The sequence below is a fragment of the Gopherus evgoodei genome, chromosome 7 (assembly GCF_007399415.2).
Source record: "Gopherus evgoodei ecotype Sinaloan lineage chromosome 7, rGopEvg1_v1.p, whole genome shotgun sequence".
NCBI classification, from domain to species: Eukaryota; Metazoa; Chordata; order Testudines; family Testudinidae; genus Gopherus; species Gopherus evgoodei.
The window spans coordinates 8114643-8136095 of NC_044328.1; the positions used below are offsets into that span (position 1 = coordinate 8114643).

General features: G+C 42.8%; 1 protein-coding gene across 1 annotated transcript in view; it reads right to left on the reverse strand.

Annotated features, from left to right (window-relative positions):
• Positions 1-21453, reverse strand: part of LOC115655346 (VPS10 domain-containing receptor SorCS1-like) — a gene marked incomplete at its 5' end in the record, with an annotated part of 426699 nt that overhangs the window by 34834 nt on the left and 370412 nt on the right. Inside the window, 3 exons of the mRNA XM_030570701.1 lie at positions 3764-3950; positions 12609-12780; positions 14599-14712. Of these exons, the coding sequence (XP_030426561.1) occupies positions 3764-3950; positions 12609-12780; positions 14599-14712 (473 nt within the window). The remainder of the gene's footprint in view (positions 1-3763; positions 3951-12608; positions 12781-14598; positions 14713-21453) is intronic.

A 21453-nucleotide genomic window follows, 5' to 3' on the forward strand; every position in this document is an offset into this window, starting at 1 on the left:
TAAGCACTAATAGAAGTATAATAATATTACAGATACTTGGATCCATTCCTAAAGAGACAGATATCAGGTGCTGTAAATTGGTATCACTTTGTGACCTTCAATGGAGCTACATGGATTTATACCAGTTTAGGGCCTCCACCAAACATCTATCCCATGTATCCCTTCTTTTTAACTCTCACTTTTTCTCTCTCCTGTGGTCCTTTTCTCTCATCTACACCGTGCCTTTTATTTTGTTAGCATAGCCAAGTTTTGTAGTTTAATGGACAAATAACATTTACTTTGAAATACGCCCTGGCTGTTCCTTTCTCCCACTTGGGATGGGGAACTGGGGAGGTGTGGGTCTCTAATCACAACTTGTTTTACGGATTGTTTTCTGTGTGTGTCATCATCGTTCTTCTGGAGAACAGAAGTGTCCTTAAAGAGATGGAGCAAGAGACAGAGCAACAGAACCACAAGATAATTTGGGGGCACAGTTCTCCAATACAGGCTCAGTTCAAATTCCGTACCCAGGGGCTCCAAACACTGAAATGGGCACATATGGACTCATTTCAATATCCACGTGTGATCTGGCTGCTCTGCTAAAGGAGTGGATATCTGACACCAAGGCTTCCCAAATGACTTCACACACATGTATAGCATCATTTCTTGAGCGTTATTCACCCACAAGGATTACCAGAGGATTCCCCACTTTTTACACCTGTGCAGAGAGGGTGTAAGAAGCTACCAGCTCAGAAGGTCTCAATGACTGTGCATAAGGTTGAGCATGTGGCTCCGTGACACACCCTTGAAATGCAGCCTTCCCTGGGGTAGAAACACAGCTACTATTTAATACAACACACCACTACCATATGATACAGGGGCATTCAGGATCAGACTACCACTGAGCTGTTGCAGGCCAGGATTATGGGTCATCTTTATTCTGATGGCTGCTGATGAACCCCCTGCCACACCTCCAGGAGTGGCTGAATGCTCCTGTTTTTCTCACGCTCCGGAAGTGCTACAGATTTTGTCCTACACCTCTGTATATTGTCAAAAGTATTCCCCTATCAGAATCCACAGCCACAGGGGAAATCACTGATTATGTCTAGTCTCAGGTAGGGGGTAAGAACTGAAATTAATCATTATCCAGCCCTATGTGCATTTCAAATGAGGTGGCCTTGTTCTGTACTCACTAAGTGTCCAGGGGCAGCAGAAGGAGCAAAGGAGGCAGAATGTCAAGCATCCAAAGTGGCAGTGGTAGAGCTAGGAGCAGGACCGTGCACTGTGTCAGCTCCAACACCTAGTTCTCACTGATGCCAGCTTATCTCATGCACTGTTGGATATAGTAGTGCTGAGCAGGCTCTCAAAGGGCCCGGCGCTGCATCGAGTCTTTAATGCCCTTTCAGGCCTTTACTGCTTCCTTGTTATGATAGAAAAAGAAAGGCTCATCCACACGGGCCTATATTATTTTAAAATCTGCATTCCAGAATACAACAGGAGAAAAGGGACATGCTGTTTGGAGTGCATTGGTTGAACAGCAGGTGGTGCTGTATCACTCCATATAGGTGTATGGCATAGGAAGAGAACTCTTGTCCATTTACAAGAGAATTGCACTGCCAAGTTTTACATGCGGTCTATGAGCCATTTCCTTACTACAACTCTGCATCTTGCCCCAAAACACCATCTGTGCCCCTAGCAGAGTCTTTGGGTGCACAGAATTGGTACTGAGTACATAACCTCTGTAGAGCTGGCCTGTACTTAAAGAATCTCTTTAACCAGCAACATCGTTTTAAAGAGTTAAAGCAACAGGCAGGGAGACTGAATAAATTTGCTTCTGACCTTAAATGCCTGCTGAGATGACTCGGAGATGGCCTTGATGCTAGAGAAATGGCTTCCAATCAGAGCCTGCTGTATGCGCATGCCCCTACAGGCATCAAGCTCACCTTTGCTCGCTCTCCTGATCCTTGGTTTCTCACCACTGGTGTAATCTGGGTCTCAGGCCAGTTTAACAGCCCATAGGTCTCACTCCAGTGCAAAGGTGATTCTCTAGTGGTGCAGAGTAGGTGGAAGGATTCTTATGCCATGCCAAATATCTGCAGCTGGCATAACAGGGGAACTGGGGCCTATAGGAAAGTGTGTGGCAAAAATGTTCCCCCTTCCCCTTAAATGATCTTTGTTTCCAGCCCTCTGTGGCTGTCTGCAGCCGGTAATAGCTAGAGCAAATTAATGCTATTCCACCTTGACTCACGGGGCCCAGGTCTGCACAGAGACTGCTGCAGGGTCAGGGAACTGCCAAGGGTAATGGGTGGTGAGTGAAATAGATTAGATACAACATGTATATTATACTGGTGAATTTAATGTGGTGTGGGCACGCTACAATGAATGGCCCATCAGAAAACCCTTATTGCATGGAGACTTTTAATGAAATTTCAGAATATCTAAGTGATTCTGGTGAATGTTGGGCTTATTTCTATTATAAAAGAATATTTTTTTGCTAAATTGCTTACATGACTTAGGCCCCTAAATCACTTAGGGCATTTTGAAAATTGTATCTAGTCTCACAAAAAAGATACAAAGGCCACCTTTTAAAGTATCATTTTCTAGTGTCCAAAGACTACAGGCTCCTTAGATCAGCTGGCCAGACAACTAATTAGTGCAGGGGCTGAGTTAGACAACTGCTTTCTCTTTTCCACTTGTGGCCTGCATAAGAAAACAGCTATTGTATCATGTGGCCTCATTAGTTTGCAAACAAGAAGAGCACAGTGATGATCATTCCTTTGAAAACTCCTCTTGTTAAGCTGCAGCTGATTACAAAGCCTGTGTGCGGGTAGCTGTCAGAACCTCCCTGGAAATATTACCACCGAAACAATTCTCCATGTGTTTCCAGGGATCTTCAAAAGCTATTAGAAATAACCCCAGGCTTGCAATCCGCTGACATATCCATAAACAGGAGCAGGCAGGGGAGGCTCAGAGGGAGCAAAGAACGGCTTTTCCTCATAGAACAAGGTGTTAGCCAGCTGTTTGTCTTGAGAGCCAAACCCACACCACGACTGATCAGTCAACCCTGCATAGCAGGGTTAACAAAAACTCGAACACAGCATCTTTTGCCTTCACAGAGGCCTCTGTCTGTCCAATTGCAATAGGGGTCATTGGCTCTATGCAAGGGCAAATATTCTGCCAGCTAAGGGAAAAAAACCTCAGCATTGGCCCCAAAATTGAGAAATTACCTCAAACTGCCAAGGCCTCAGCATAAGGAACCACATGGCTTAAATCCCAAAATGTGAACCCCAAGTTATAGAGTAGTTTAAGAGGAAAAGAGTTTCACTCCTCTAAGGCATTATTTTTGGATTCAATGCCCCAGGATGATGCTAGGAAGCGCTATGCTGCCGAAGGTGCCATCTTTCACATGAGGCATAAAACTGGGTTCCTGACCACCTGTGATCGGCTGCCTGATTTGAGACATCTCAAAGGAGCCTAATTTTCAGAAAGCACTGAGCACTCACCCTTTGCAAATCAGATCCCTTTCTTTAAGGCATCTCAAGCTGGGGACCTGAAATCTGAGGCACTAAAAATTAGGAGTCTTTTTTTTTTTTTAACTTGGCCATTATCGTGAATAGTTTTTGGATTCTCCTGCTCTCCATTTGGGGACGGACAAAAGTTCATTCTCTCTGACTCACACATGTCTCAGAAGATCTCCTCTCAGATAGGGAGCCTCCTGAATCGTCTCTAAAGAATGTCATGTTTCTTTAAGATATTTTGTAAACCAAACACAGTAATAACATACAAGTTACATGTAAGTACAGGACAGCGCTGTCCAATCCCAGGCTGTTTTCCACCTGCACGGTCACTCGGAATATGCCCACGTTCTGGTAGACGTGCTTGATCCCATCCTCCGTCGAGCTGAGATTGGCGTAGGACACGGCGATGCCGTCTCCAAAATCCACCTGAATGATCATCCTTTGGACGTCGCCCTATGACAATGGGGAAGGAGTCAATAAGGAAAAACTACTCTTCTCTGACTTGACCTCACTACTGGCCTGAACCTACTCCCACAGACTTCAGAGCGGGGAGAAGATTAGGCTGTGCAGCTACAGGAAGTGATTTCAGAGAGCAACTCAGGATGGTTCAGAGGTTTTGCAACAGCCTGTGATCCCTTTCACTTGTCGGGCTGGAGAAACCCAGCCCTGGCTCGTAATGACTCTTACCTGGCTGAGAGCTGTTCAGTGGCCTGTTTGAAATGAGCTACAAGCTCTCTACTCCACAGGAGTCCACCTCATAAAAACCACCATCAGTAATTGGTCCCCGTGTTGGCTGGGTCAGCAGGGGCAGGCTGAGGACTGAACAGGCATGGTGACTAATCTCCCCTCCTCCTGCCTAGAGATGATCCCAGCAGTGCAGGTGTAGGGTATGCCTTGTGCAGCTGTTCTGTGGGTAAAGCTGAGGATATTCACCCCCTGGGCTGCCTATCTGGCACTTTTGGTGATCATTAAAAATAAAAAAGGAAGCACAGCAGCAAGGAGCTCCATGTTCCATGCAAGAGTGGAGACCCTGGAGAACGCCTGTTATGGGGGTTGATATTCCACACTAATGAATGAACTTGCTCTTTGTGTAAAACCATGCAGAGGAAATGAACAAATCTAAAACCCAAAGGGCCCACACCGATTTGTGTCTTCACGCACGGCTTTACCAACCCAATAGCATTTTTGATAAGCCGGTGCTCTTTGAAAAGGACAGGAGCAGAGACGTGACACAAACACATGCTTGCGGGGAGACCCTGGTTCTCATGCTCTGGAAACATGAATGGAATTCTCTCATCTTACTGCTATGGTGTTATATCCAGTATGGTCCATTTTCAACAGGCTGATAATACATACAGAAACAGTTAGTGGCTGTTGTAGGCCAGCCTTCATAAGAATATAAGAATGGCCATACTGGGTCAGACCAAAGGTCCATCAATCCTGTCCTCTGTCCTACACCATGTCATACTCAAAGGTGAGCTGTCAGGCTGGAGGGAGGTTACTAGTGGAGTTCCTCAGGGATCAGTCTTGGGACCAATCTTATTTAACATTTTATTACTGACCTTGGTACAAAAAGTGAGTGTGCGCTAATAAAACTTGCAGATGACACAAAGTTGGGAGGTATTGGCAATATGGAGGAGGACCAGAATATCATACAAGAAGATCTAGATGACCTTGTGAACTGGAGTTCTAAAAATGGGATGAAATTTAATAGTGCAAAGTGAAAGGTCAGACATTTAGGGACTAACAACAAGAATTTTTGCTATAAGATGGGGATTTATCAGTTGGAAGTGACAGAGAAGGAGAGAGATCTGGGCGTATTGGTTGATCACAGGAGGACTATTAGCCATCAGTGTGATGTGGCCATGAAAAAGGCTAATGTAATCCTAGGATGCATCCGGTGAGGTATTTCCAGTAGAGAGAGGGATGTGTTAGTACCATTATACAAGGCACTGGTGAGACCTCATCTGGAATATTGTGTGCAATTCTGGTCTTCCATATTTAAGAAAGATGAATTCAAACTGGAACAGGTGCAGAGAAGGGCTACTAGGACAATCTGAGGACAATCAAAGAGCTTGGTTTGGTTTAGCCTAACCAAAAGAAGGCTGAGTGGAGATATGATTGCTCTCTATAAATACATCAGAGGGATAAATACAAGGGACATAGAGGAGTTATTTAAGGTAAGCACCAATGGGGACACAAGAACAAATGGCTTTAACCTGGTCATTGACATGTTTAGACTCAAAATTAGGCAAAGGTTTCTAGCCATCTGAGGAGTGGAGTTCCGGAAGGGAAGCAGTCAGGGCAAAAACTTAACTAGCTTCAAGACTGAGCCTGATAAGTTTATGGAAGGTATGGCATGATAAGATTGCCTAAGATGCCATCTGACCCATCGGTGATTGCCAGTAGCAAAAATCCCCAACTGCTGGAGATAGGAGACTAGACAGAGGGCTCTGAGTTACTACAGAGAATTCTTTCCCAGGTGTCTGCCTGGCGGGTCTTGCCCACATGCTCAGGATCTAACTGACTGCCTTATTTGGGGTTGGAAAGGAAGTCCCCCCACTGCAGCTCAGACTGGCAGAGACCCTGGGGCTTTTTTGAATTCCTCTGCAACATTCAGCATGGGTCATTTGCAGTTTAAACTAGTGTAAATGGTGGATTCTCTGTAACTTTAAGTCTTTAAACCATGATTTGAGGACCTCAGTAACTCAGATAGAGGTTAAGGGTCTATTTCAAGAGCAGGTAAGGTTCTGTGGCCTGTGATGTGCAGGAGGTCAGACAAGATGATCACGATGGTCCCTTTTGATCTTAAAGTTTATGAGTCTGTGGGTTCCTCCTAGATGTAGGAATTAGTGGGTGAGATACAGGAATTAGGTGAGATTCTCTGGCCTGTGTTATGCAGGATGATCACAATGGTCCCAACTGACTTTCAAAATCTACGAAGATCCATTAATACCAATGTGACTTAAGCAGATAATTGAAGTTAATCACGTGTGTAAGGTCTTTGTTGAACTGGGACAGGGGAGACCTACAGCAAATCCATACTGCTGTGTACAAGCAGCTCCCAAGAGTAGTTCGCACACGGTGGTTTTATCAAGAGAGATTTTTGCAACAATATGACACTTCTTTATGTCAGTGACTGGGATGCGTGTGGTCAGGCCTACCGGTGAGAACAGACATCATGTCTAGAGATTAGCGCAGGCATCAGTAGCCAGGAATCCGAGCCCAAGATGAGAGACTGAGTCAGAGGCCAGATGCCAGAGCCAATGGTCAGAGATAAAGTCAAAAAATCAGAGCCAAGGGTCAGAACCTGGCTAAGTGGAATGAAGCAGGGCATGGGCAAGGCTGGAACAAGGCAGGCTGCTGAACAGTTGCTGCTGCTGGCTTTAAGAGCCAGTCTGCTGACTCTTCCAACCAATCAGGCGGACCGCGGTGTAATAAATCAGGCAGTCTAAGAGCCAGCGGTGCTTACTAGGTTGCCCAGAACCTGGCTCTGCTGCAGGATCTCATCCCTGACACTTGGCACCAAAAATAAAACACCCAACTCCCCCAACCCTTCTTGCTATAGCCTTGCCTGCTGTCTTTCCAGAGCGTACTCGGCATGTTGACAAGCGTAGTGGTAGATTATATGGATCCACAGAACCCAAGTAAAGCGGACAGTAAGCCCAGTGCATTTCTTCTGTGGCTTCACAAATGGGTATCAACACAATGAGCATTAACCCAAGTCCAACTTCTTGAATTAGCAGCATCTTCCAACGCCATCTCTAGAGGTCTGTAATGCAAACTCTCTTAGGAAGCGTGGCCACAATTTGCAAAGGTAATCAGCTAAGGTTGGGTCCCTTAAATTCAGTCCCTGTATATTAGTCACGCTGGGGTAGGCAGCCATCTGTTATGATAGCCAGGGAAAGAGCAATCCTTTGGGTTGGCACTGCTAACCTGATTTAATGTATGTGTTACTTACAAGGTGTGGTGTAACCTTCAGATGCTACATTGCAACCTAATATAGACTGTGATCTAGCAAAGCCCTTAAGCACCTGCTTAGCTTTAAGCACATGAGTAGATCTATTGATCTCAATGAAGCCTGTAGCAGAGCTAGCAGTTGAATCCAGATCTTCCAAGACCCAGACCCACATCTTGAGAACCTCACCATTAAAAAACAAAAGCACTTTGACATAATAATTAAGTTTTCAAAGACATTCTATTGACTAACAAAAACCGACCATTTGGGATTTAAACACACATATAATAGTTCCGTTTTTATCCACACCAAACTTACCTATTTCTTGCAAAAAATCTAGAACAAACACAGGACCTAAATGCTTTCAGCAAGCTCTCTGAATCTTTTCACTTCAGTGTTTGTTAGCAATATGCCATTTGCAAAATATGATTACATTTTGATTACTTTTATACTGCCATTAGAATTTTGGTATATGGGAGATTATGGCCCATCCCAATCAATCTTTCCATTTACATTTCACCCAGAAGGTTGTAATCATGAATTTTCCGTATTAAGTGCTAGTCTTTGTATGTAAATTGAAGTATTAAAACAATGAGATACAGCTCAAAGTTTTTAATTTTAGTCCCATGCCTCAGATTTAATTTAAAAGTCTTCAATTATGCATTGGTTTGCGTCTCTTTTTCCTTACAGATGTTTAAAACGGATTTAATTATCCACTGCAACAGGCATACACTGCTTCTGTCAGGATGTCTTCCTGAATGAATGTTTTTTAAAAATGTGCCTTACACAGTCTTTATGCAGATTCACCCATTTTCCCTCATGGCACTTTTCCACTTGCATCCAAAAATGTGTTCTTGAAGACATTTCTTTATGGGAGATATTCCACTGAATTTCTGTGCATGTCTGTCTGTAGAATGCTCCTCAATAAGGCTCGCAGTTCAGCAAATCATTAAGCATAAGATTAACTTTAAACAAGTTAAGTCCATCCTGATTCAGCAAAGCACATGCTTATCTTTAAGTGCATGCTTAAGCACTTTGCTGAATTAGGGCCTAAGGCCAGCAATTAATAATGATGCTTATTGATGGCTTCTTGCCATTTTTCTCCAAGAAGAATATTTGGATGACTACATGTAAAGTCAAATAAACTCAACCATAATCAAGTTAAAGGATGCTAGTTTCAAGTTGATTTTATTAACATTTATTAACAAGTTGTACACAAGTTGATTCTTGGAACATTTCAAAGTAGCAAGTAACAAGTAACAGGAGAACTGGTGTTTAGGTATGCGTGGAAACATTTACATTTTTTTAGAAAGCACAGGTCAGTTGAGACCAGTCATTAAAATATGTGTATATGAAAAATGTGGCCACCTCAGTCACCTCCAGGAAAATGGCATTGTGACTGGGTTGCCTCTGCAGCACCCCTTAGTGGCCCATCAGGGCCTGACTCCCCCCAGGTCTCCACTGCTAGGCTGCTGTGAGGTCCAAGGTTGAGTGCTTTGGCCCTCCAGCCAAGGCAAACTTCAGTCCTACCCCATCTGGGGTGATAAGGACCAAAGGAAATGAGGAACAACCCCCCCCAACTCATAATGGAATCATCCAACGAACCTTCAATGGGGCCCCGCCTCTCTATTCAGGACTTGTCTCTAAACAGTCTGCTTCTGCTGATCCTCTAGGGTCCGGTTGTCCCTTCTAGCAGGGACTCATCCAGCCAGCAGGCTAGTTTAGTCTCTCACACTAGGAGAAGCAGAATCCTGCCCTTGGTAGCCCTTGATTGAGCCAGGTCTCCTCCTTTTAACTCTCCTCTTGATGTCTGACATTTGTCGCAGGAGTGATGGGGCCAACTCAATCCAGAGACTCTTATTAACCTTCTTGTTGCCAGTGTGGTGCCATCTGCCCCATCACAGGCACACGAGTTTCGGTGTAAAAAACGAATGGGGCAAGATCCTTGCCTAGTGGAAATCAGCATAGCTCTACTGACATCAATAGAGCTACAGCGATTTATATCAGCAGATGGACTAGAAACACTTGCTCCCAGATCTTGGGAAGAAGAGGCAGACCTTTTGGGGTTCTCTTACCTCTTCACTAGCTTAGTGCTTAACCAGAGATTCACCAATATCCCTCTCTCCGAGCCCCATATGATCGCAGGCTGCTTTTGAATTGTTTTTCCTTGTTCCTCCCAGTGACATTGTTACAGCATCAGAAAGTCATATTCCACTTTGCTGAGTTTGATCATCTCTGTGAGGATAACAAGACCCAGCGTTATGAGACCTTTTCTGGATTCTCATCATGTGCTTCTGAGGAGACATCATACTCTTCACTGATAGCATTTGCTCTTTCCTTCCTCTTGTTCTGCTGTTGTGTTGACCTATGAGACTAACTGATTTTTCAGGGATAACCATGAGTTCTCCTCTCTTCTACCCAGTCTCAGTTTGTTCCTTAGAGAGGGCAACTAGACTTAGAAAGTTAACAGCTGTACAGGTCTCAGCAGATCTTTTCTTTGCTCTTCAGCTTCAAAGCTTTCTTGTCCTTACTGTTAGCCCTCTTGTGTCAAGTGGAACTGGAGTATGGACACAGAGTTGGAAAGCTACAGTATGTAGGGTAACTATCTGCAGCTCAGAGCCGGGGAAGCGCTAAAGCAGCAGTGTTCTGAAGGGCTGAAGACATGAGAAAAGGTCTCTGTCTTTTACCTCACAAGAATTGAAAATGTGGCACATGTGAAGAAACTGGTCCATCTTGGATAGCTTAGTCATTAAAATCATTGGCCATCACTTCCAGAACTGAGGGACTGGTCTGTCTTTGTCTCTGGGTGCACTAATTCACATGTCCTCAAGCAAAATCACACATGCACGTCCATATTATCCAGCCCGTTTTGACGTGCCTGATGTCCTCCTCTGACATGAAGCGCTAACCAGAGAATACTCTTGTTTTTGATACCTACCTCTCATCTGCATTGGAAGGAAATGCCTCTGTACAGTTTTAGTACCTATTTAACTATTTGCTTTAGGGATGTGACTTTTACAGAAATATTAAATGGGTACAATCCCTACTATACCTATGCTGCCTTATAGGTGCCATATAGCAGTAAACTTGATTCACCTAAATGTAGGAAATAAGCTATACCAGTATAAAAACCTTTATACCAGCATAACTGTGTCCACACTAGGAAGGTTGTACTGAGTCCATTATCCCAATATACTTACAGCAGTATAATGTGCATGTCTAGACAAGGCCTAAGATTAAAAGGCTCCTCACACAAGGCCAGTCCTACTGAAAGCAGCTTGACTTTTTAGGAAGCTTTCAAGTAACTCTCTTACCCCTTTTGATAGCTCCACCATTTGCATCAGTGGTGAGCAACTGAAAACAGGTTCGCAGGTGAAAGGAACTCCCATGTCCCAGGGCAAGAAGCATTTAATTCTTTCTTTGTGAATCAGTAAAACCAAAGGAGCTGTAGCTAGCCAGTTTTTTTCCTACCATTTCAGCGGCTAAACAATTAAGGCTCGTTGTGCAGCTCGTGTGTCTAGCATTTTTAGAGAGAACATCAGCGGTAGCTCTGGCTGAAATTTTCCACACAATTTTTTTTTGACCAAAATGCCAGTTTTAAAAAAGATTTTTTTTTTAATTTCCCATATTTCAATGAATAAAACTGAAAACTGTGAATGTTTTGGTGTTGGTTGTTTAGTTAATGTTTTTGCCTACTTTCTCTCCTTTTTTTCCTTTAATTCTCCTTATCAGTGGCAAAATGGACAAAAAGGAGGGGGAGTGAGTTTTTGCTGTTTTATCAAAGTTTGGAATATTTTTGTAATTTTTTTTTCAGAGAATGAACATTTAGATGCACCAAAGCACATCAGATTGTTATATGCTGCTTCCTTTGCAAATCACCAATGCCAACAGTATTGGATTTTCCTCATTATATCTGCTAGGATATCGCTATACAAAAATCAGAAACCACCCCCCTGGAGATCCAAGTTAGTCCCTGTAAGCCGCCATGCATTTTGTGTTTTCATGCAAACACATATCAGTGTTTAGGATTTACTTGCCAAACCACAAAGGAAACCAAATGAGGCAAGGGAAGGGGGAGGAAAAGGCAATCTGGACAGTGAGGAAATCTTACTTGGGAGCAGAGAAAACAGGATGGGAGATTTCATGAATTCTCTCCAATGACTTAATAAACTACTTTAGATACAAGAGGAGCCAGGCTGGGAGGAAATGTACTTGCAGATTAGAAATGTGCTGAGGATACAGGTGTTTTCTTTTTCTTTTTTAATGAGGATACAGGTGTTTGTTTTTTTAATCACCTTTCATTCATGGATCTCAGAGCTTTTCAAACACATTCATTAAACTTTGGATCACTACAATGAGATATGCTCGGTATTATTAGACCCATTTTACAGATAGGTAAGCTATCTTATCAAGAAGTCACAGAGTGAGTCAGTGGCAGAGCCAGGATTAGAATCCAAGAGCCCAGATTCATAGTTCTCTGTTCTACCACTAGGTCACTTTGTAAAGTTCTAGAATCTGAGCTACAACTGCACACAGCTCAGAAGGAGGAGGAGGGGTTTGTGTGTGGGTGGGTAGGTGAGATTTTAAGACCACCCTTGTTCTGGTGGAAGATGAATGAGGCTAAGGTTCATATTCACCATTGGATTCCATTGTGATGAAATCTTGAGATCTTTTCTTGAGAGATTTTAGCCCTAAACACCTAAATGGCAGAAAAACTCAGCCATCTCAAAGCGGGGAAATCTCATAAGATCAGGCCTGTATGTGAGATTTCCACCACCTTTGGCTGAACTGCAGCAACATCTAATTGGAACCATTTATGTCTAAATGAAGTCCATTTTGCACTTTCAGATTCTGTTGGGAATCCAAACCAAAGGAGACAGGCTGGTGTCGAGATTCTAACCTGCACCATCTTTGAAATTTGAAGTCTTTTGGATATGAAGTTCTGGTTCTGATCCGTGGTTGATGCCGGGAAACAAACTTTGTTTCCCATCATCACCTTATATCACTTATTGCCTTACATGAACATTCTGACTGAGATGCACTGTTAAATGGATTTCATCCCCTACTCCAGTGTCTCAACTCGTAATGTCTTTGCAAGCTTGCATGATTCAGATTAATGTTTGCCAAAGGGGGCTCATAAAAATAGACCATACCTCCTCCAGCTGCACCATGAGAGTAACATTGTGCCCTTGTTCTGCGGTCAGTTTCCCATCCGAGGTGATAATACGCAGTCCGTGGGGGGCCTTGCCAGGACACTGCTGGGGTTTAGCTGTGTATTGTTCTCTCACACCATCGGTACAGTTATTAGACACAACCTTTCTGTACCTGCAAAAAGAGAGATCGCTGTGTAAGGAGGGGATGCGGGAATCACAAGTTCAAACCAGGCATGGGAAGTTTTCAGATTTGCTTCAGGTTGGTGAGGCTAGGAGCAAACTGGCTTCTAAGTACCTTGTAGCTAAGTGGTCCAGTCACACTTTCCACAGGTCTACCGTGCAGAAGCAGCCCATAATGTTTCATTTTCAACCGGATACAATATTCTCCTACATTGCTCCCCTAAAGAGTTGCATAGTTTTGCTGGACACTATTAAACCGCTGCCGTCCTGCAGCTTTCTGCTTCTCAATGGAGCATGAGCCAATTCTTCTCAACAATCCAATCTTGCACTTTTTTAACCACCTTTCACCCAAGGATCCCAGAGCTTTTAAAACACATGAATTAAGCTTAGGATCACTGCAGTGAACTACGTTCAATATTATTAGACTCATTTTACAGAGAGGCAAGATAGATCATCAAGAAGTCACAGAATGAGTCAGTGACAGAGCCAGGATTAGAATCCAAGAGCCCAGATTCCTAGTTCTACCACTAGGCCACTTTGCAAATGTCATGGCCCAGAACCTGAGCTAGAGCGGAACACAGCTCAGGAAAGTGTGTGCGCACAGATGACTTTAAGACTATGTATTTTATCACAGCAATTTGGGGTCCATCAGGGTTACAGTTCGGACCAAGACCCAAGATAGAGCAGCCTGAAGGTTGCTCTGTTGTGCACTGGCTGCTGAGACTATGGCAGCTGGAGATCAGCAGAATTTAGAAGAAGTTGTGTAAAGGTGCTGGAGGGCAGGATCTGTCCCCATGCATTTGAAAAGTGCTTTGGGATTTTTTTGGACACAGATAGCTATAGAAAGATATCAGTTATATTTATATTCTAAGGTTAATCTGTTGAGTGCAGCACGGTTGTGTTTATCTAATGCACAATACACTGTAAACCTTCTGAGAAAATTTTCCTCCTTCCCCTTGTAAGATGCCACTGTGAACTCCAACATGCCTTTTATTTTGTTTTTCTCTTTCAAGTGGATTTTTGGTATTGCCACCGCATTCCAGGGAGAGACATTGCTGTTCTAATGCAGATTGTGTTTATGGAGTCATAAATGTGGCTACACTATATTGATCAGTACTGAAGGTAATGGGCTAGATCCCTGGACTCAGGTGTGCAGCTTGTGAGCTTATAAGAAGTTGAGGTATAGTTGTCAGTTCTTTGTGCATGTTTTATGCACCTTATATTTAGCAAATGCAATTAGAATTTGACACCTTCAACTCCTGTTGACCTTACCTGCAACTGCCACTGATTTTAATGGGGCTGTAGTGAGTCAGAGAGTACTCAGAACGTCTCAGGTGTCATCTAGTTATTATTCTCTTTCTTCAAATTTAACCCCAATTCCTATTGCCTTCCTCTAGCATGTATCCCACTCTCAGCTTTGATTACTTGCATTTTCTTCATGATTTAGGGCATGATTCAAAAGCCATTGAAGTCAACGGCTGTCTTTGCACTGACTTCAGTGGATGTTGGATAAGCCCATAGATTACGTTTGTCTCATACTCTGCAGTTTGCTTGTAGCATCATTTTTCCAGAGCAGGTTTAAATAAGAAAATACAAACAAAACCAAAAAATAAGAGAATTATGAGCCTGATCCAAAGCCCATCGAAGAAGTCAATGAAAAAACTCCTATAGACTTATCAGTTTTGAACTGGACCCTGTGTCTCAGGAAATATAGGCTTTAAATAACTCTGGGATGACAGCTTGCAGATGCCATGTGGCTGAAGGCTGCAGGGTTGGATTTGCTAAAATCATCCTCTGTAAATCCACTTACCCGGTGCTGTTGAGATAACTCTGTCCAAAGCTACAGTCTTTTGACAAGGATGACGGGTTGTACCAAAACGCCGGCAGACACTGGCCATTGGTGTGACGCTCATATCCATAATCACTGTTTTACCATAAAAAGAAAGAAAATGCATTGACAAGGACATCAGATGTTAACTCGTCCTCACTAATATGAATGCAATGACTCTGGCTCCCTTTCCTACATTTTCAGCTTGAAATGATATACTAAATACAGCACCTGGGCCTGATTCTGCTTTTGACTTCTCTGGCGTTAACCTAGATTTAGGACAGCGTACGCAAGAGCAGAACAAGCCCTTTTGTTTCTAGTCCTGGTGGTTTATGAAATCATCGATTGTAAAATGTCAGGTCTAGATTGGTTTCTTGGTCTGGCATTGCTTCTTGGATACAGACAGATCCAGGGGGGAAATGTAGCAAATCCCAGAACTCACAGCCATTCCCAATTGCTGCTGACTCAGTGAAGCTTTAGAAACTGAATAGCTTAATTCAAACTGACGTTATTTGGACATAACATCACCTGAAGCCTAAAGCAAATAGAGAACGCTTTCAGGAGAGACAAACTCCCATGCAGGATTTTTGGTATGGAACAGAAAAGGCTGTTGTTGTTGTTGTTGTTTTTTTAAATTTCTGCATTAGTTTGGAAAAGGAGAAGTTATCAGTGTCAAAAGGAGGAAGAGGATTGAGCTGGTGGAAATGGCAATTATTTCTTTCTTTTAATTTTCCCCTAGGACCATAACTGTAATGCTGTTGAGACACTGGCTCTGTACACTGTCCTGCACATATGCATCCAGTTGCATCATGGCTTTACAATGGGGAATATTAATTACACAATGCTCTTTTTTGCTTTTTTAAAAAATCGGGAACATGGTCTTCTTAGCAGATTTCCTGTTCTAAAATGCCACTCTCCTTTGTAGAAAGTGACCTGATAATTACAACTGCAAGGAGCAGAAACTGATTGGCGAAGGCTTGGATGGGAGTTAAAACCTCGAAGCACTGGAGACAAAGGAAGTGGAAGGAGTCAGGCTGCCGGGATTGTATATAGAGAGAGCCAGGTTGTTCTTCCTATAGTGGGAGCAGAGATGGTGTTTCAGGAAAATGACTGCTTTGTTTTTAATTCCAATTAAAGAGATGGTCAAACAAGAGTAAAAATTGTGAAAACTTTTTCCCTGCTTTGACGTCAAAATGCTGACTTTCAACGTCTGAACTATAAGCAACATTGCAAAGGAAAATGTCATGAACAATTTACAATATTTTTTGTTGGAATTCCAGCAAGATTTGACATCAAATTTTAAAAGCTTGAAACATTTCAACCAGCTCTATTCCTGAAGGCCTAGAAAAGAAATGGTGCAAGGTGGTCTAAAAGGATACAACTGAGAGTAAAGGAATGAAATTGGCCAAAGGAAAACTTAGTCTGAATATCAAAAATGGCATCTTAGTGAGGTCTAGTTGACTATGGACTAAATGACCTAAAATCATCTTTTCCATCCTTTGTTTTTTATGATTCAATTTTCAGGAGCCTAGTTCCTACCACACCAGTGACTGACCATTGCTTAATAGCTTTAAAGTTCAAGACAGGCTTGCCAGTTTGCCAGGTGCTCCTATAATCATCCTTATCGGAAGGAAGACACCAGGGCTATGGAAATATTCTGTAATGAGAAGTAAAACCATTTTCATTTGCCTAGAGAGAACAAATATTTATGTACAAACAGGACCTCATTCCTTTGTAATTCAATTGTCGCCATGTTGAAATGCTATATTCCTGAGTTATCTTGTGTCAATATAATTAAAAAGCTATAACACTCTACACATAGCATGTTCCTAATCAGTTTTGTTTTTCACCTAACAGTGAAATCTGCCCAGAGGGGATCAGCATCCAAAATCCAATTTAATCCAACAATATTGGTCTGTAATTTCATATTTTACATACACGCACACACACGCTACAAGTTTGATTACATTGAAATCATTTGGGTACTGTATTCGGGCTTCTGGATAGACCAAACCTGAATTAACTAGGGCTGGCTGTGTTTGGATCATATTCCTCAAAGTCGCAGAATGAAATTATATGTTCCAGAGCAGAAATAGTTTTCCTAAGTATAGAAGTTCTCCTGTGACCTTTTTAGGTTTGCAAGTCTGCGCTGCCTTGATACGGACATACAGAAATATCATACTAGTAAAAGACATAAACTGCTCTTCCATATCTCGCTAGCGATGCACCAGCACCTCTTTCCCCTCTGCAGACTTGGAAACTAATGAGTTTCTTGGCTACTGTCTGGTGCACACAGAGCACTGAGGATGGCAACAAATCGCTGCCTATGGTTTGGCACAACAGGCGCTGTTACAATTGACAAGCAGTAGCATCAATTGGATCTCTGTAGCATAATCTAGACTGCTGAAATCTGAATGCATCAGGGATGGACTGCAATCAACTAGCTGCCTCATTGCCAGACATCTGGTGTTCAGACTAGCTACATTTTGTGCCAGACTTAGAACAGCGTAGGTGAGAGAGCTCGTCAATGACAATGCAGCATATATTAAAAGGGATTATTTTAATGAATATTAGAGATCTTATTCTGCTCTCAATTATACTGGTTTTGCAGTGCTCGTCTCCACAGGCTTAACTCGAATCACACCTAATTGGCAGCGTAAATAGAAGCAGAATTATAGACCACTGCAATCAAGATTTTATGTATTTATGGTCAAAGACTAGTAGTAAACCTAAAAATATTGTAGATTCCCCCCACAAAAAAACAACTCTGCAAACTGGCGTTAAGGTTATAAATACCATTTAAGGGAAAAGAAAATCTTAGAAGAACTTCTTAGTTTACATTGTCCTGTCTCAGCATAGAAGGATGGACTAGATAATCTCTTGAGATCCCTTCCAGCCAACTTCTGTGATTTTCCCTCTCTTGCTTTATATACACACACACGGAAAGTTTTAAGTTAAGGTTAAACTATTAAAAGTCAGATCTGAAAAAAGGAAGATTTGATTTGCAGGGTACATTTTAAGAGGTTCAGTGGGCAATGCATATTCATGGGCACTGGAAGGGAAAGTTGGTGGCAGAAGAACACGATGAAGAAAAAGAAAACCTTGGGTCGATGATGTGATATTCTCGTGGTTCAAAAGGACTTTTCATCCGCAGAGATTAGTGGAGGATCACACAGAATGGGATACCATAGTTGCAAACCTCCAGTAACGTAGATGCCACATAAGAAGAAACTATTAACAAATTCATCACTGCAAAGGATAAAAATGTCCAACTAGGGTCTCACTCAGACAACAGTAACCCTGTCCACGGACCACTTTGCTCATCTCATCCAAAATCAGGAGACCTTAATGCCTGAACCCAGGATCTCCTCCATACTAACCAGCTCACCTTAACAATATATGTCAGTGCTGTCAGAAATTGAAAATGCCACCTGCCTTTTGACCTTTAAACCTTACATCCATTAAGTAACACAGAGTCAAGGTACCTAAGGAATCAGGCATCTTTAATTCCATATAGCCATGTGGCTCACCTAGCTAAACCCCTTGTGGAAAAGTCCTACAGACTTTAATAGAAATTGGTAACCTTTCGACAGAATTTTTAAAGCAGCCTTTAGAATAGGGATCTAACTCTATGTTAAGAGTTTTATACTGCTACCCCTCACTGTAGCATCCAAGAGGCAGATCTTTAAAGGCATTTAGGCACCTTCTGAAAATCCCACTAGGTGTCTATCTGTATCTTTCAGAGTCCCTTCCAGTTCTATGAGATAGGTATATCTCCATATATTATTATATTTATGTATCATTAGGCAACAAAACACCTTTCAAAATCTGTCCCCAAGTGCCTAAATAATATATCTGCTAATAATCCATTATTTAATGGTTGAAAAATTCTACAAAAAAGAGATCGTTCTCTATTTAGTCCTACAGATGTTCAGAGTAATTTCTATACACACACACTCTTTAACATCTATAGAGCCCTATCAGTTTCATACCTATCAGTTAATTAGGACTTATTTGGTTCCTCTAAATGTGGTGCACCTCACCTCAGATACTATAGCTGCCACCACATGGACAAGCCTTCTTAAAGGCCCCAGGCAAACTCCAGAAATATGTGTGTTTTAAAGTAACTAGAGACAGCTTAACCCCCTCAGTGTGAATGAGAATCAGGCCCAATGGGAGTACTGATGGAATGAGGTACTAGAAAATGGCCCGAAGTTAGCTGACCAAAGAATTGACCCAAACAAGGATTTCTTTCTGTGGCTACAGGTGTTGCTAAAGGAGAGATACTGCTAGGAGAGCATTCAGGCTGTAGAAAGGAGTAAAATGTCAGGAACACTGGTAAGTTAGTGCTTTAATAACATGCGAGTAGCTGTGTAATCCATTTACCCAAATGAATAAGTACAATCTGGTTTCTAGGCAGTTGCTAGGAAGGATTTAGCTTAGGAATGGAAGCTAAGCTCAGGCTTACTTCATTTTTGAAGCACCACTGCCCTCTGGCTGTGAGCCACAGACCATGCAAGTACCTGCAGCTTTGCCTTTGTTCCCTGATGTTTTCTACTTTAGCTAATTACAGGTGAGGTTCCCTAGCAGGAGAGCTCACAAAAGCTGGAAGTTACTCCCAAGGTTGTTCAGCTGAGGGGGAAACAACCAACCCAGCCTCACCCAGTAGTTCTCTGCTCTTGGTTAGATAAAGATTGTAAATGTCCCCCAATTTCTATGAGATTCCTAGGAGAGAAGCTTTACAAAATATTTATTTTATGAGGGCATATTTGTTGCTGTGGTCGGGGGAGACACACACACAAGCACCCACACACAATTTTAGATCCTAAGTCAAGATTGACCTGTGTTAGCATAACAAAAAAGGGCCACAACATCAGTGGAACTGTAAAATATAGGGTTGGAAGAGACCTCAGGAGCTCATCTAGTCCAATCCCCTTCTCAAAGCAGGACCAACTCCAACTAAATCATCCCTGCCAGGGCTTTGTCAAGCTGGGTCTTAAAAATCTCTAAGGAAGGAGATTCCACCACCTCCCTAAGTAACCCATTCCAGTGCTTCACCACCCTCCCAGGGAAATAAAAACCAGCAGAATTGCTGTCCTGATGCCACCTCCTTCCTCCAAATCAAACCTTGCCTTTAGTCACTAAACTCATTTCTTTCTGTTTGGCTTCCCAAGCTTCTCTGGGAAATCTAGGTAAAACTAAGTGACTTTTTATATTAAGAGGAAAGCAAATCAAGTGGCCTATTTTAGCTATTGCTGCTGAGCTGGGCTTTTCCCCAGGACAATACAGTGGGCTATGTGGATACCAAAATGGATTAAAATCAACATCCAATTTCAGAAAGTGAATGACTCAGAAAAGGAGAGAGAAAGAAAAAGAGGAGAAAAGGAGGTATTTGCCCCAGCGACAGTACATTTGTATCATCTGTGCTACAACAAAATCATAGTCAGAAGAGTGAGGAAAGTCCTCACAGTTGAGGACAGTCAGAACAGCACAGCACAGCACAGCATTGTTTTAATAGTGTTTTCTCCAGCCTACTTTTAAATGTCTACCGGGATCCTGGTCTGATTTTCAAATGGTACCGAGCATCATTGATGCCCACTGATTTCAGTGGAATTTGGGGGTGCTGATCAACTCGGAAAACAAAGCTGCAAGTTCCAATGCTGCAACATTTCCTTGGGAAACTACACCAAATCTAGCAGATGTCTCTTTCTCTCTTCCCAGGAAGTTTTCTCTGTATTTTTTTAAAGTAAATATGGAAGAAATAGGATTTTTTTTTCATCTTGTAAATTTCTTCACAGTGCTCCTAGTCCTACAATGCAGTGCCGTGCCTGGAGCCCCCGATTTTCAGTTTAAATGAAAGACAACTAATAAAACCCATGGATTCAGTTTTAAGGAAATAAACAACTAAAAGAGAAAACACCCGGAGGGGTGGATTTTCAACAGAACTGACTCCCTGCATCCACAGTAAATTACAGCTTGTAAACCCCAGGGGCACTTTTGACTTAAACCTTGGCTGTTATGGTCCCCACAGACATTCAGCAATCCAGAGTAGCTGGAGCCCTGACCACACCCCAGTTATCCCCTAAACTGCTCCTGGCCCACTCCCATGGTAGAAAGGGGGCAGGTTATGATAAGGCCATTACACTGGTCCTAGCCCACTCAGGAAATGCCCCTTAAACCCATGATATTCCCCAGTGGGAAGATCTGGCTGGCTCCTGTCTTCTGTACACTGTCAGAGTGATGTAAAGGGGCTGGGATGCTGCTAGAATCAGGACCATTATGTGCATGAAATGCCAAGCGATGCAAGGAACCATATATTTTTTTCTTTTTTTGGGTCAGAAGGGACCAATGTGATCATCTAGTCCGACCCCCTGCACAAAGCAGGCCACAGAACCCTACCATCCACTTCAGTAACAAACCCCTAACCTCTGCCTGAGCTACTGAAGTCTTCAAATTGCGGTCTGAAGACCTCAAGCTGCAGAGAATCCACCAGCAAGTGACCCATGCCCCACGCTGCAGGGGAAGGCGAAAAACCTCCAGGGCCTCTGCCAATCTGCCCTGGAGGAAAATTCCTTCCCGACCCATATGATGCAGAAATATACTGAACACCAGCTGACACTCGATGGGATGTGAGGGAGTCACAATCCCAATCCTTGGGAAGACATACCCAGACAAGAATAGCTAACGACAGTCCCCAGCTGCACTGAATGCATCTTTTTGTGTTTACACATGGAGCCCCCCCATAGCACACTGCCCTGTATTCCAGAATCCCGGCACTCCTGCCACAAGTCTCTTTGGGGGGACAATGCTCTTTGAGGATGAGATCATTAAAGCAGT